Source organism: Chenopodium album, chromosome 5 (genome assembly GCF_948465745.1).
Source record: "Chenopodium album chromosome 5, dcCheAlbu1.1, whole genome shotgun sequence".
NCBI lineage: Eukaryota > Viridiplantae > Streptophyta > Magnoliopsida > Caryophyllales > Amaranthaceae > Chenopodium > Chenopodium album.
Genome location: NC_137838.1, coordinates 77,059,575 through 77,077,160, shown reverse-complemented (window position 1 = coordinate 77,077,160; position 17,586 = coordinate 77,059,575). Strand labels below are relative to the sequence as shown.

The following is a 17,586-nucleotide window of genomic DNA, read 5'->3' as shown; positions in this document are numbered from 1 at the left end:
GACTATTTTAGTTAAGCTGGATAGAAGGATATAAAAAGTTGATATTTATAAAATGCACAATTACACATTGAAATGCTTCTAATAGATATTTACATTACTATGAAGTATGTATTTCTTTCTAAAAACATTAATATTAATCAATATGAATTATGTGAATTATTTTAAAAGTCAAACTAAGACACTTTATTTTATTTTATTTTAAAAAAAAAGGGTTTTAGTTTTATATCACTCTATGTTTCACTTTATTTAAACATTATTTCTTAATAAATAAGGGCATGTTCACTTCGGCTTAATTTCAGTTCAGTTCAGCTTAGCTTCAATCAGTTCAGTTCAACTTCAATCAGTTCAGTCCAGCTCCTAATTTTTCTTTTATCATAAAATTTTCATTTCATCTCTATTCAGTTCAACTTAATAAATGTGAACAAGCACTAAGGTTTAAATTTTTTTAAAAAAAAAAAAATAAATTTGGCAAATTGAAACTGCAAATGATTCATGTTGTTCATTACGGAGTAAAATGTTTCGACTTCCTTAAATTATGCCAAAAGTTGTAGCACTTGTACGTTAATGTTATTAAAACCAAATGAACTAATACAGTTTCTTACTCTTTTCATCTTATTACCTCAAAAAAAAACTCATCAATTAGATATTCACTCTAAAAGAATGACGACCAGTCGTCAATTAAGATAAGGTTTATGATTTTCTCAAAAAAAAAAAAAAAAAAAAAAAAAAGATAAGGTTTATGATAAGTTGAGAGGCAAAATCAAATAGCGAGCTGGAGTCAAGGGATGTGGATGCCGGATGTGGGTCATGTTGACACTGACAAAATTTAAATCGACACCAGAAATTTAGAGATTGTTCTTTTAGACTTTTCTGCATATTTTCAGTTTATTACAGCTTGTCTTAAGACCACTCTCATTCACGAGGGAAAATAAAAAATGTCATTATCTCTCTACCCATTTTCTCACTCTTCTTTTCCATTTTTTCTCATGGGCATTTTATTTTTAGAACTTCTCACACACTCATAGGCTAAAATAAAACCCCACACCACTCTCTCTCTACTATTTCTCTCTCCTGTGGGCAAATGCCCAATTCCTCATGGTCATTTTTTTAATACCCATGAATGTGGTACTAAAATACTCATTTTTTTCACATAATTCTCCTCATGGGCAAAAATATGCCCATGAGTGAGAGTGCTCTAAGAGCATTTACATTGGTTGGAAATTTAGCTTCTCATTTGACAAAAAGTAAAAGTAGAAAGCTTAAGGCGATAGTTAAGTCTAGGAATATGTTTTATACTCTATCACTCCCCCTCACATGAAAGGTCATTTGGGTTTGAAATGTAGATGCAACACATCCACTTTGGAGGAGGGGTGAATGAGATTCGATCCTGCATGTTAGTTTAGATGAACTACTACGAGAGGGGGGTGAATGGTAGTAGGTTCCAATCGTGGAACTTATGCGGAAATAAACAATAAAAACATAAAGAAACTTAAAGCACACAACAAGTTTTACGAGGAAACCATCCAGTGCCTAACTGGAAGTAAAACCTCGGCCCTATTGGGACTTATAAACAAATTCCACTATAATAGGCAACTCTCCTAGTACAACCTATTACACAGACCTTTGCTTCGCAAGTTCCTCCTAAGACACTTGCTAACTGATAAGAACCTATCCTATCATACCTAAGACAAACTTAGGCACCTTTTTCGACCTAAGACACACTCAGGTTCCTTTCTCGACCTAAGACACACTCAGGTTCCTTTTTCCCACTGTGCAACCCAAGACACACTCGGGGTAACTGACTACCACTCGAATTTTAGAGAATTCAAACTCATACACTCAAACGTGAATTTAAGAGAATTCACAATCTCACCCCAAAACCAATTACAACGCAAAGACACACTCTAACACATAAATGGAAAGCTACACATGGAACTCCAAATCAAAATGATAAAGCTTAAACCTTTGGCGAACTTACTCTTAAGCACTAAGTGGTTTTCACGCTTAAAAACTCTCATTTTGCTAAGCTGAAGTACTTCTATATTTATAGGAGTTTCTCAGTTACACAAAATAGGATTTTCGCAAACAAGATAAATCAAACAGAAATTTGATCTTATCTTCTTTAAAATCGAAATCAAAACAGATTTAATTTCGCTTTATCTGAAAACCAATTTTATCAAATTCGTTTTAACTAAAAGATAGAATTTTATGAAAAAGATAAAACCAAGTTAAATCAGATTTTATAAGATAAAATCAATTAAGTACTTTTTCATAAAACTAAAATTATCTTTTACGAATTAATCAGCTTGTCAAGCTTTATCTGATTTCTAATAAGTTCCATGCATAGCAACCATTAATATGCTTAATCAACCTACAAAAACAAACTTATCTTTTATACAACTATAAGTTACGAAGTCCATCTTTTTCGGTTGATATCTCGATCTTTGCACTAATCCTTGGTTATTGAGGCTTGCCCCAGCATTACACCGGAAACAGGTCGTTACAACCCGTTTTGAAGTTCCTGTTGAGAAACTTCGGGAAGTTCCTGTTGAGAAACTTCGAGAAGTTCCATTGCTGGAACTCTTCTTCTGTCTTTTACTTATTCTCATGGATCTTCTAAAGTTCCTTTGTCCTAGTTCCTACTTCAGCCCTCTACGCCTACTGAACATGCAAACATCACAACACTAGAAAATCCTTATTAAAAGGAAGTTTGCTCAATTCTTAACATCATCATCAAAACCTCATAAGGGTCAACACTGTGACATTTGTATCACACTGGCTCTAATACCATGTTAGAGGACCAATCAACTAAAAATTGAAGCTGATGATTAAGGCTCAAGAATATGTTTTATACTCTATTATTTTCTAATATCAAAGAGTGAGGTCCTTTTTTGTTTTTGTCTCCCACTATATATCATCAAGCAATGTAACAATGTCATTTTCTTTTTTTTATAAAAAAAAAATAGAAAAGGTGGTGGGGTATGGAAAAATAGGAGATGGAAATTAAATGGAGAGGTTAATGAATGTAGGCATGAAAATGTAAAATGGGAAGGGTATGTGAAGAAGTTAGTGGAAAGTGATATAGACTAATGAGGTGAGGAGAGAGAAACTATGGGGAGCCTAATAAATGTGGATGCTCTTTAAGTTATTTCACTTAAGTTTAGTTCAAGTTAATGATTAGTTCATTATTTGATCTATAATTATATATAATTATAAATTTTTGGTTGATAAGTATTATAATCAATTAACCACATATTAGTCGAGGAATAATAAAAGTATGTGATAGGTTGATTTGACATTTGTCTTTTTTAATTGTAGCTTTCGATACATAACTAAAACAAAAGTAGGCAAAATATATGGACAATCTTTGTTCTTATTGTAAAACTGGTCCCAATTAAATTATTTTAATAATATAATTTTTTATTTATAACTATCCAAAATTTTAGTAGAAAGATTTGTAAAATCTTTTTATTTATTTATTTTTGACAGGAAGAAGAATATTATCATTAATATATAGTCATACGATATCTACTGATCTACAATCAATATTAGCTTCCCAACAAACCTTATTTACACAATATTTTAACAAATTTGATGTCATAAAAAGTAGGGGTGAGCATGGGACGGGTACCCGTACTGTTAGTACTAACGGTTCGGGTACCCGATACCCAAAATCCCTAAAAGTGATATCCATATCCCGAACCGATAAGTTCGGGTACCCATACTTCGAATCGGTTATTGGGTACCCAATAAGATATCCAATAATGATAATTAAACTTAATTATGTAGTTATTATAATATAATTTACCACTAATTAACAACAATATCATATAATTTTGACCAAATTATTAATAATATTACGAATAATTTATATTATAAAATAATCATATAGTAAAGTAAGAGTTTAGATTTTTAAAAAAAAAATAGATTTAAATAGGGGAAAAAGGCAAAAAAATGCTTATCGGAACAGATCGGGTAACCGTTAATTTTAAAATGATATTCAATAACCATACCCGATAACAAATTATCGGAACGGGTACCCGAACCGTTATGATTATCGGATCGGGTACCCTAATTTTCGGAACGGTTACGGATCGGGTTTTCGGTTTTTCGGGTAGTTTTGCTCACCCCTAATAAAAAGTTAAGGTAATGTGATGGTCAATATGAAACAGTACAAATATTAAAAAACACCCGGTGTACAATAGCATTATTGTAAATCGGTTCAAATAAAGTAAGTTATCATCTAAGTGTTTGCACCTTCTTCCTTATTTTTCATTTTCTGGATCTTTCTTTCTTCTTTCAGTTTCTCTCTCTACTCTTACTTTCCTCTCTCTACTTCTTTACTCTTTCATTTTCTCTTCATCTTCCGTGCCTAAGAAATCACTTCCTCTATTATGAAATTTTCAACCTACAATTAATCTTTTGTTGATCAAAAAATTTCGATCATAAAACCAATTTCTCAAATGACGATTTTTTCTCAAAATTTTGTTTGAATTGAGTTTTTGATTTATATAATTGAAATTCAATCGATTGTTTCTATCAACATTTAAGAACCTCCAGACACAAAAATAGATGATTGGCTTCATCTCAAATCATTATCGAAGCGGCACAAAAATGGCTATTTGGTATGGCAAATTAATCTTCGTTTCTTTTCGCTACAGTGTTAGTCTTCATTATGGTGTTTCCCACAAACATTTATGATGATTGTTCTGGTGAATCTGGGATTTTTTGCTTCTCGAATTTAAAGCAAATGATAGTGGTTATTGATGAAATTCCTATGTTACTTCTCTGTTTTGTTTTGTATAAAAAAAAAAAAAAGGTTACTTTTGTGAAAAAGTCACTTTTGTAAAGAAAAAAGGGTCCCTTTTCGCAAAAATATTCGATGTACAATAAAATTATTGTAAACCGGGGGCATGCAAAAGTTTTTGATGAAACAGATAAAATACTTTATATTTCCTCCGTTTCTATTTAGTTGACGCGTTAAATTTTGGCACATATATTAAGGAGAGGAGAAAGAGTGAGAGAGAATGATAAATCAAGTGGGGTAGTTAATAAATGTAAGGTAAAAAACTTATACTAAAAGGAAACATGTCTAACTAAAAAAAAAACTTTTAAAAAAGGAATACGTGTTAACTTAAATAATATTAAAAAATAGTGCACATGGGTTGACACAAATATCAATGAGAAGAGAGATAGAGAGAGTGCAAGTGGGAAAACATGTCAAACGTAGTATGGAGCAATCTTTTGAAAACACTTTTAAAAAAAATGGAACAAACAATTAGGGACGGGGGAGTACGTGTTAACCAAAATAAACGGAGATAAGTATGTTACACCTCACATTCTCACAAAGTCACAAGTCACCTTTTCCTTTAAATTCTCTTAGGACTTTTGGAGTACTTTAGCTCATTTAATAATTAATTTTACATCCATATTAATATATTGATGGAGAAGAACATTCAAAGTGGAGGAAGTAAAAAGTGAGAAATGAGGTACGAGTAAATAGTTGAGACTTTTGAGAGATTGAGGAGAGTAACAGAAATGAAAAAAATCCCTTGGAGTTGAAAATAAACGACAAGGTACGAGACTACAAGTAAGATCGTTGGGTTCAAGCTCTTTCCTCCAGATCCGACTTTCCATTATCTAATATCTTCACACCTCCTACTCTCCTAGCCTCCCACCAAAGTTCGATCATTCCAGGTACATCTACATTTTCGATACTATTTTCCCTATAAATTTACTATTGTGTCAATTAATTCGCATATTCTTTGATTTTAATAGCTTAATCTTCCCAAAACAAGCGAACAAAATAGAGTTAACAATAAAAATCTGATACAGTAGCATAAATAAATCAATCCTGAGCTTTAACCATTAGCTTAATTAATTACCACCATTGCTCGCATTAGTTATTGTTTTTAGAGATATGCTAGTTATTCTCCCAAATTTAAGCATTACCCTGTCATACCTAAGTTCAATTGATCATCATAATTAATTTAAATTTAGTATAATTAATTTAATTTTAACATAAATAGGAGTATTTTGTATGTTAAGCTTATACTTTTATGCTCTGTCAATGTGAATACTTTCACTCACACGTGGGTTTGTTCATGGCCTCAACAAACTGAACTTCAATTTCACATCATATCTTCAATTTCAGCTGCTATGGAAGCTGCATTTCAATCTGCCTTTGCTTCAAGTTTACTTACGAACTTAATCAAATTGATTGGTGTCATCAAAGATGAATACAAAAAGTTCCAAAGGGGTGAGGAAGCAATGAAATCGCTAGATACTACTGCCATATTGGCACATGACCTGTTGAACAGCGTAAACGCATTCCAGTTGGATGATGACACTCTTCGACTTAGGTTGCAGGATCGCCTTGACACCATGGCGATTCTATTCTTAGATGCAGAGGATTTGATTGAAGATGTACCAGATTTCACTCGGAAATCATCTCTTTCATCAAGGCTTAAATCCATGGTTAGTACTTGGGCAAATGACATTGAGGAGCTACAAAGAAAACTTAAAAAAACTATTGAGGAAGTGAAGTCCATCGTTGAACTTACAGATCCTGCTGAAGCTAATAATGGTGATCATGATAATATTGATACGGAGCTGTTAGTGCCCTTGATTGGAAGGGAAAAAGATATCGCGGATGTCATCCAAAGGTTGATTACAAATGATGATTCTGATCATGGAGTATGCATACTAGGTATGGGTGGACTTGGAAAGACAATGCTCGCTGAAGCCATCTTGCTTGACAGAAGAATGTTGGAGCGATTTTGCTGCATTCGAGTTGCTTCGATGGAGGGGTGCTTCAATTTCAAAGAAGCAACTCGCCAACTAAGGTCAATTATTGGCAACAACGGGGTCCTCCAACAACAAAATCAAAGGCTATTGATCTTTTTTGACAATTTGCTCAGTTTAGAAGTCTCTGCGTGGACCAAGTTTTGGGCTCTCATCAAAGCTCAATTGGCTTACAAAGAGATTAAGTTCCTCATCACCACTTTCAATCCGGAAGTTTCAAGAATAACTCGCACAACTGCATACTACTTGAAGTGTTTGTCAGACGAAAATTGCAAACAGGTCATTGTGAAAAAGGCGCTCTTGCTCAATGAAAATTTGCCTGATTCGCATTTGTCACATATTGCCGGCATCCTAGCAACAAAGTGTGAAGGCTTGCCAGTGCTTGCAAGAATTCTTGGGATGGTGTTAGCTCAAGATAACATGGATGATTGGGCGGTAAACAGATTGAATAAGGACTTGCAAGATATGTCTGATGTTAAAAGGGAGATTATTTCTATCTTGAGGTTGAGCTATCATACTATGCAACCTCGATTGGTGGTGTGTCTCGCCTTTCTCTCAGTCTTTCCTCATAAATACCCCTTCAATATGGATGATTTGATTCACCTTTTGGTAGCAGAAGGGATACTTCAGCAGGGTGAAGGCAGAGAATATTTTAATGATTTGCAAGGCATGTCAATACTTCAACATTCGGAACATGTAAACCACACCGAAAAGCCAAAGTATGAGTTGCACAAATTCAGCCACATATTCTCTCAATTTGATGCTTCAAAGACATGTTTGCGGCTTGAACAAGGGGTGTCATCTATAAGTGATTCCTCAAACATTGAAGATGTTCGTCACTTGTCTTTGTTGTGTGGCGATATTCAACTTGATAAATGGACTCAACTTGAGAAATTCAAACGTTTGAGGACTTTTCTTTCTCTCAATGATAGAAGGATTGGTCCTGTGCCTCGCCAGCTTTTCAAGGCACTAGTGCGCCTTCGTGTACTGAAACTGAAAAAAACCGATATTACAGAGCTTCCTGACACCGTACATAAGTTAAAGCGTCTACGAAAACTTGATATTTCCTTTACTCCCATAACCAAATTACCTGAAACACTCTGTAAACTTTCCAACTTGCAATTCCTCAATCTCACAAACACAAATCAACTTTCCCATTTGCCACAACAATTTCAAAAATTGACTAATCTGTTGTGTCTTGATTGGGAATTAAGTGACATAAATCGGCTTCATCTACCATCCCACATTGGAAACCTTCGTAGCCTTCAAACCCTCCCTCTGTTCATTGTGGGTGATAGTCTTGAAGGATACTATATTTCAGAGTTGAAGAATATGAATTGCCTTAAAGGGTCAATTTGCATCCGATATCTTGAATATGTCCAAAACCGAGCTATGGCAGAGGAGGCAATGCTTTGCAACAAGTTTTTGCTAGAAAAGATAGTATTGCAATGGATGAGATTGGTGGATGCAACTATTGCCGATGATGTACTCGCAGGCCTAGAACCTCATGTTTGTTTGAGAGAGTTGCATATAATAAACTACAGTGGCAAGTTGTTTCCGGAATGGATTTGTGATCCATCGCGAAGCCTTCAAAAGATACACTTGATGAAATGTCCATCATGTGAGATCTTGCCAGCACTTGGTGAGCTTCAAACTCTTAAGACTCTTGTCATTGAAGAATTTTCCAGTGTAACAGCTGTGGATCGCCGCTTTTGTGGAACATCCAGTGTTACTAGGGACGTCTATTTTCCATCATTGGAATCACTGACATTCAAGAAGTTGGTAAAACTCCAGAATTGGACAGGATTGGAAGCAAATGACATGAATCGCCTTCGAATTCTCAAAATTGAGAATTGTCCTGAGTTCATCAACTTGCCTTCACTCAAGAATCTTACTTCATTAGTTGAATTAAAGATTGAACGTTGTCCAACAATGATATCATTGCCAGAGCTACCTCCTTCTCTCGAGTCACTCAAGATAAGAGAGAGTAATTTACTCAAAGATCGATGTGCTATTGAATGTGAAGATTGGAAGAAGGTAGATTGTATTCCATATGTAGAGATTGATGACACAAGGATCCCAACATCGGGTGCCAATAATGTCCCAACACTGCCTACTCGGCCACATCAAAACATTGTTTACCAGGTTGGTATTATTCTAATTGCACTACTACTCGTGTATAATTGTATAAATGTTGCTGCCTTCAACCCTTACGCTTTTGTTGAACTAATTTACCAAACTTAAGTTGAGGCTTAATAAATCAAATTGGTTCAGGGATATCAAGTTGTCAAGGACAACATTGGAGCATTTAGCCGACTCATTTTGAGGAATTAGCACGCAGGTAATTTTTTTCAAATTTGATTCTTATTAGTTAAAACGATAAGATAATGTCGGTCCTTAACTTTTTACTTCTCCCTAATTTTGCAGGAGAAGCAGAGTAAATAAACTAAGAGCAGGTATATTGATGCCTTTTTTATTTTCTACATAATAGTCTATGAAATGTTTTAGAGAGAAGTAAGGCATTGAGTGCATCTAATTTAATTCATTTCTCGTTCGTGCATGCATAGACTAGTTGTATTGATATTGAAATTGATTAATGATTAAACATCATTCATGGCTAGCTCATTTTTATATTTGCCGAGGTCAGACTTAGATATTTCTAAATACATTGTTCGTGTGCCTAATTAAGTAGTTCGACCCTGGATTATCACCTGAGTTGTCTGTTGGTTGGGCTAAGGGATGGATCTTGGTTCAGGCCGATGGGGGGTTGACCCTCCCAAGATGATTCCTTTTTAGTACTCCTGAAGTCCTGATTAGATAGTTGAATGATTTTGGTTCAGGTATATGTTGCCTTGTAACTCTGTAAGGATATAAAAAGGTGTGGCACTGATCTATTTATAAAGTGGATTGTGCTTTACTTTAGAGAGTTTTTGTGATCTACTGTATATGTAATGAAATTTGAGATTAGTTGAGTTGCAATCTGGAAGTTGCCTTTAGTTTGATTACTTTCAATATTGCTTTTTTTTTTTTTTATTTCTTGTTCTCAAATATTAAGAAAACAATTTGTGCTAACTGATCAATTTCCCATTTTCTGTACGTGTCCAAGAGATGTGCAGTGGTTTGTAGCAGCTAGCTTGCTTGGCATCCTTCATTGTCCTAACTCGGAACTGATGACGATTATTTCTCTTGATTGAAGAGTCTCAAGGCATATAGCTTATGCCTTTATTTGTAGCTGAGCATCCCTTTTTCAAAAATAGGTGAAGCTCCTAAGGCATGGGAAAGAAGAGTCATACATTTGACATTGGCTAAATATGTGCAAATCTTTGCTTTGGGGAAAACTTTGCGGCAATTGAATACTTCACACGTATTTATTTATGTTGTTGTACTCGTAACAAGTATTGTTGTACCAAGTCAAGTCAAGTCAAGTCTCTTTCCTCCAGAACAACAATTTGCATGATTGTTTCAAGGATTATGCAAGGAAAGATGGGTTCTCAATCTTCTCATTGTATTGGACTTGTTCAATTTTAAGAAGCCTAAAGATTGGGAAAAAAAAAGGTTTTTCTACACAGTACCCCTGAGGTATTCACTTTTCCAAGCTGTGCCCACCTATTTTTAAAATTCCACGCTGTAACCCCAAATTACCTATAGTGTGTACGATATAACCCCTCCACTAATCCTAAAGTTAACATCGTTAACTTTTGCTAAAAAATCTGTTAAAAATTAAAAATAAACCCCTTACTCCTCCAAACCCACCCACCACCAACCCCTTTCTCCTCCAAACCCAGCAAACCCCACCCCAGCCACTGGACTTCACCCAAGCCACCGCACCCACCCTACGAACCGCACCCATCCTGCGAATCGCACCCAGCAACCATCGCGCCTAGCAAACCACCGCACCTAGCCACTAAATGTGCCACACACCACCGCCGTTCCTTAGCTTGGAAAATTTTCGACCAAAATTAAATGCATAGTCGTGCAGATTTTAATTGAAAAAAACAATTAAAACAAGTTTTGTGCATTTAATCTCAAACTAATTAAACCAAAATTGATGAATTTAACAATGAAAATCAAATTGGGGAAAAAAAATTAGGGTTTTCTATTGTTTTCGAACCAAATCTTTGATTTCAAAACGAAAACAACAATTAACAACTTAATTTTGCAATCCGAATCCAATGAAACTAAAGCCTTAAACTAATTTGTTAAAATTTTCTGCAAATTTTCGAATAAAATTCCTCCATTCTTGCGAACACTTTCTTTGGTGTAGGTGAGGCGATATACGATGATGGGGTTGTTGGTGTATGGTGGTTGTTGGTGTGTGGCGGTTGCTAGGTGTGGCGGTTGCTACGCTGGGTGCGGTGGTTGCTAGGTGCGGTGGTTGCTGGGTGTGGTGGTTGCTAGGTGTGGATAAATAAAACTAACGGAATTGGCAAACGGCGACTTAACGGAAGGCTACAGTGTAGACACTAAATGTACCTTGAGGGTACAATGTAGAATTTTGAAATTGGGTGGGCACACCTTGAAAAAGTCAATAATACCACAGGGGCACTGTGTAGAAAATCCCAAAAAAAATTATTGTCTGTTGTTTTTTACGGTTTAAAAGGATATAATTTGTTATTATTAATCCCAACTTTTGGCCATTTACTTTCATTAATCCCAACTATCAATTATTTTTTAATAATCTCAACTATCGATATTTTTTAATAATCCCAACTTTGGGGGGGGGGCATTTTCTTTCATCAGGTCGAAACCGTTCAACGAAAGTCAATGACCCGTTATACCAGATTATTGGACAAGAGTCAACATGTGATTTGTCTAAAAAAAAATTTTTTTTAAATTAAATAAAAAATGAAAAAAAAAAATTAAACTAGCCAGCCATCCCCAGCACCAACGCCAACCTCACTAGCCCCTCACCTAAAACCACCTCCTCCCTACCCTTGCCAGAAACCGAAATCCTCCCTAACACCACCAAGAACCCAACCTCAGCCGCTTGAAATCTGGAACCCACCCAAAAATCAAGGATGTGGTGGTTTTGGCACCCGAAACCATCTTGAAAACGAACGGGTGAGGTTGTTTCAAGGGACTGGCCTGGGTATGGAGATCTGGTGTTTTTGGCGAAGGGGAATAGAGTTGTGGTGGTTTCAGACTTTCGAGAGAAGATAGGTGTGAAAATGGTGGCTTGCGGATTGTTATCTGTAATACTCGTATATTTTACGATTTGATAAAATATAAAATTAGAGTTTTTATATATACAAATATATTATTTTGATAGAATTTTAATAATATGTTTTATTAAGTATTTTATTTAATCTCTTTTATGAGAGGATATATATACCCCCGCACCCTAATAATATTCCCTAAGAGGTGTTCAACCGTAAGTTTGGATTTAATACATAAATCTTTTGACCAAACTTTGTTTAACCTTATTTTTTCTATGGTGATGTCATGCGTAATTATCCTACATGTATAATCATATTTATGGTTTGCTCCATCGTTAATCGCAACTATTGTTAGCATAGTTCGTTGTTTCATGGATCTTTGATCGTGTTCAATGTTTAAGTATCGATCATAAGGTAATCACACTAAATTTTAGAGATGTTTGTATTATATTTCGTATTATTATTATGTGTGATATGATTTATTAATGGTACCCTTGTATATATGATTAATTATTATGATATTATATGATTTGATTTGATTTGAATATCATATTACTTTTGTTGTATATAATTGATTGTACAATTATTTCTAGGGTTTTAATGTTGTTGTTATAGGGAGTATTGTGTTATCGAGGTTTTAGAGTTGTTAATGTAGAGTATTATTTTTGGGTTGTGAGTTGATTATATTTGGGTATTAGTTTTATTGCCCTATAAGAGTTGAGATATTAATTTTATGAATTGAGTTGATCTTGTTACATTATTTGGGAACATGTGCCATTGTTGAGTTATTATTATTAGTTTGTGAATGATTATTTGATCAAGAATGAGATCAAAAGGTTGAGAATTATTATTTATGAGTTAAGAATGAGGTACAATCTTTATTATTTATTTTTCTATGGTCCCCTACAGTGGGAATTGGCCCGTATGTGGTCTGATTCAAGGTGTTTTCTAGTTATTGGGAGTATTCAAGATTTTATACTTGTTGGTTTTATTCGAATTACCCATGTCCAAGGCTAGGTATAAAACAAAGAGCATGGCACATTTATTGGTTATATGAGTTAATTGAGTAAAAGTTCAAATTATTATTCGAGGTTGAGTTGATAAAGGTTATTTTTGAAAGTACAATGTGTAATGTAGTTTTGAACTACATTGTTTAATTGAGTTAGTATTGTCTATTATTCAATTATACTCTATATTCTAATTAGTGGTGATTACTCAGTTTTTTGCTGACGTGTGTATTGTTTTGTTGTGCTATTTGTGTTTGCAGCCATGTCTTTTTCTTATGGTGGCCCTACGACGATCTATTTTGGAATTTGTCCTTAATGGTGAGCAATCAAGTTTGTCTAAACAGGTTGATCAAGTGGTTGTAGCAAAAGGAGCTCAAGTGTTTCGATTAGTTTGCTATAACAAGTTTGTAAAGTTGTACAAATAGCTCATTTAGATTTATTGGGTTGTAATTATTGGGATTTTGTAAGCCTTAACACTTGAAAGGGTTGTTGATATGGCAGTGATACCTCCGATTTAGGTGTATGCTTCCGCAATTTTATTTAAAGGTTATTTATTTTTCCTTTAATTCTTGTTTTTTATTGGTTAGTAAATCGGATGTGTTACATTTTCGACGAAGAGGGCTAGGGTTGCGAGTGGTTTCGGGGAAATTCGGTGGTTTTCGGTGGGTCCTAAGGATGGAGGTGGTGGGGCTGCGATGGGTTGAAGGTGGCTGGGTTTGGTTTATTTAATTTTTTTGACCAATGAAATTGCAACATGTAGGATAAATTGGGTTTCATGACATTATTTTTTTTTTATTTAGCTCATGTTTATCTTATTTAATCTATTCCTTAAATTGCGTGTCAAAGAGCTATAGGTCAAGTAAATGGAAACGGAAGAAATATAATTTTAATTCTAAAATAAAATGTGAATTTTAATCACTATTTATAGGATTTTTTTTAGCTTATATGACACATAAAATTAAAATAAAATATTTGACTTTCAATCTCCACTCCTAGATCCGTCTTGTGTGTTTGACATTCTAACTACCACACGCAACCCAAATATATACTTGTGCTTTTATCATACAAAGCATGACAAGTTATCATTGGGAGACAACTATATTTAGAAGATGACTATATTTGACCTATCGAGGTGTAAAGATTAAAATTGAATTATTTTGATCTTTTAATCATTCTCAGATTGCTCATATTATTCAGTTCCAATATTTTGAAAATTTTAGAATCTTATATTTTGGCTAACATAATAAGTTGGGTAAATATATCTAAAATCCAATTTGTATAAAGTTTTTTTTTTTCTTTTAATATAATGTTGATAGGGTTTAGCGAATTAGAGAGGATATTTCATAAAAATTGGACAGATGTAGAAGTTTAATGGACCAAACATAATACAACTAATTTTACATTTTCATAAATTACAAATGGTAATATTTTGTACAATGCAACAATAAGCAAATTAAATGGTAATGTTTCATATACTGCAACAATATTTTGGTGGGTGATTTATTCATCAATACATCCATTTTGTGAGAGTTCTTATTTTACCCAAGCTTTAGTAATATTATTATCTCCACACTACATCACAAAACATGTATTTATAGTGGAGTATGTAAGTTCTTAACTTGTTTCACCATTACTCCTTACACTAGTTCTAGATTTTTCCTATAGTAACAAGATGAATTATTTACAAGATTTTTCCCTATACTATACACTCTAGATTTTTCTATTTTATTCTAAATAATCTACACCGATTTTTTCTAAATTACCATGTATCAACAGTTATTGGAGTAGTAACCCATAAGGAGGGTCAAGATCCTTCCCTTTTATGCTTCGTGTTGTATTCATGAATTGGGACTACGCTGACTCTTAACCTATATCTTGTTTTTCCTCCATTCAACAATTGAAGCTAAGCAAGGGGAAATTTTTAATCACTAATGTTTCAAGTGAAGCAGGAAGTCCTCCATTTGGAAATAATGATGAGAGCTTGGTGCATTGGTTTTAGAAAATTTTGACTTTTACCACCTATTAATAATCACTTATTGACTTTTATCACCTCCATAAAAAAGTTTTATTTTACCACCACAGAAAAAAAAATAAAAAAAGTTGGCTTTTATCATCAATCACCCCCAACTAACGGATTCCGCCCATAAATCCGTTAGTGAGGCCTACCATGTACATTTTTCACTATATTTATTGAGTAATTTTTTTAAGAAAATAAATTAATAAATGAAAAAATATAAAAATGAAAAATAAAATAAAAACACAGCCACCAATCGGCTCCCAACCCTGCCACCGGTATCGGCTCCCCGCCCGAAGGCCTAGGCCAGCCAACCCCAGCCCTAGCCCCGACACCCCTCCCTTATCATTTTCCGAGTCTCTTCTCTAGCCCCACCGGATTTCGACCCCAGCTTTCCTTTGCCCCAACACCAAATTTGACCCCCTTTCCACCAATTTCCAACCTCAAAACCCTAGCGACCGAATTCTGACCCCAAAACCCTAGCCATCGAATTCCAACCACCCATAAAGCCCCCTCCTACCGAATTCTGACTACTCCTAAAACCCTAGCCACCACCAAATTTAGACCTCCTCCCTAACCACCACCTAATTCCGACCCCCTCCCCAGCCTACACAAAATTCCGACCCCTCCCTAGACCTACACCAAATTTCGACCAACCGAGGTGGAGTTGATTTCATTCTCGACTGGTTGGCATGGAAGATCGGGGGAGACGAAGAGGAATTGTCAAAAGGGTGGGCCTTACTAACTGATTCATGGACGGAATAATCTGTTGGTTGGCGGTGAAATCTATTTTTTGGAAATTTGTTGGTGGTAAATAAAGCTTTTTTTTAATGGAGGTGGTAAAAGCCAATAAGTGGTTTTTTCATGGTGGTAAAAGTCAAATTTTCCTTAGTTTTATTCAAGTATTATAGAGCTCTGTGTTGTCAACCCACATAGTGCAACCAAATTTCCACGGCAGCTTAATCATTATGTTTATAAGTTTCTTTTTAAAAGCTCACAATAAATCAAGTACGAGTAGTGGTATTCAAGTTAAAGCTGTTAGGCCCCGTTCACTTCACTTTTTTTTGCTGAACAGAAATTATTTTTGCTGAACTTAAATTATTTTTTGAACTGAAATTAATTTTACTAAACAGAAATTATTTTTATATATTTTCTATTATATTTTTTTAAAATTAGGCCATGTTCAGTTCACCTTACAAAACTAATATTCAAGTAAAAATTATTTCAATTTAGTAAAAATAAGTTCAGTTCAGTAAAGTTAATTTCAATTTAGTAAAATTAATTTTAGTTCAGTAAAAATCAATAACTCTGAAGAAGAAATATTATAAATAATCAGTAAAATTAATTTCAGTTTAGAAAAATTAATTTCAGCTCAGTAAAAATAACTTCCGTTCAGTAAAAATAATTTAAGTTAAGCAAAAATAATTTCAGTTCAGAAATATTAATTTTAGTTCAGCAAAAATAGGGTGAAGTGAACAGGGCCTTACAGATTTTAAGTGAATTGAAATTATTCTTACTGAATTGAACTTATTTTTACTGAATTGAAATCATTTTCACCGAACTTATATTATTGTTACTGAATATTATCTTTTTAAGGTGAAATGAATAAGGTCTTAGTATACATGGTACAGTGCCACCATTAATCATTTTTTTGTAGTAGTCCATCATGTTATGCTAAGATCATGGAACTTCAAGTCTTCGGTTAAGTATTGACGCATAGCTGCTACTTACATGCCAAGTAAATAGCAACTATACGACTAAAGAGTGGCGATTTTTTTTTTCTTTTAGTGTTACAATATTTGTACCACTGTCACCTATAATAGCTATAAATAGTTTTACTAAAATAGCTTATGCTCTAGTAGTATATTAAAAATTCCACTGTAAGTATAATGATACATTAAAAATACCACTGTAGTAATAAAAAAAATCTCAAAATTAAGTGAATTTACCAATTAACCCTCCTATATGCATCCTAAACATATAGGAGCTATGCGCCTAGTTGCACTTGCTTCATCATTCTGACCCACACTATATGTCTCCTCTGGCATCTCTTTCAATACAGCTAATGAAAAAGCTTCTAGAAAGAGCTTATATGTTTCACATCTTACCACCAACAATACGACCACTTTGCTTAAAATCTTAAGTATGACGTCATGATAAGCCCTACTAACTGTCATCCCTCTTATATTTCCCTCAATTTCTTTGGTTGTAGCCCTGTTTGGTAATTAGCTGGTAGCTGCTTGATATAGATGGTTGTAATAGCTGATTTAACTAGATGGTTATATTAGATGGTTTGACTAGCTGGTTGTAAATAGCTGATTGTTTAAAAGTGTTCGGTAAATAGTTGTTTTAGTGTATTTAATAGTAAAAAAAAAACTTGTTTAATAAGCTAGTTTTTTTAGTAACCTATTTGTTAAACACTTAAATTAGCTTTTTTAAATGGTCAAAATCTCTAAATAGGACACAATAAGCTAAAAGCTTTCCGTCTTCTTGAAAAAAGCTAAAAGCTTTTTACCAAACAAGTATTTTTTATTTATTTTATATTTTTTTTTTAAGGTGGAATGGCACTTTGATAAAACAGCTTCTCCATTGAAACGCACTCATT

General features: G+C 34.0%; 1 protein-coding gene across 2 annotated transcripts; it reads left to right on the top strand.

Moving 5' to 3' along the window:
* The first annotated feature begins 4,242 nt into the window (after positions 1–4,242).
* On the top strand, positions 4,243–10,299 carry LOC145632353 (putative disease resistance protein RGA3). 2 transcript variants are annotated; one of them, XM_081684708.1, is made up of 5 exons: positions 4,243–5,697; positions 6,155–8,949; positions 9,079–9,145; positions 9,232–9,260; positions 9,921–10,299. In XM_081684708.1, exons 2-3 carry the CDS (start codon positions 6,160–6,162, stop codon positions 9,136–9,138), a joined length of 2,850 nt encoding a protein of 949 aa, XP_081540834.1. In that variant the 5' UTR covers positions 4,243–5,697; positions 6,155–6,159; the 3' UTR covers positions 9,139–9,145; positions 9,232–9,260; positions 9,921–10,299. The 2 variants fall into 2 exon arrangements, with proteins under 2 accessions (XP_081540834.1, XP_081540833.1); XM_081684707.1 differs by having other exon boundaries at positions 9,911–10,299.
* Positions 10,300–17,586: the final 7,287 nt, after the last annotated feature.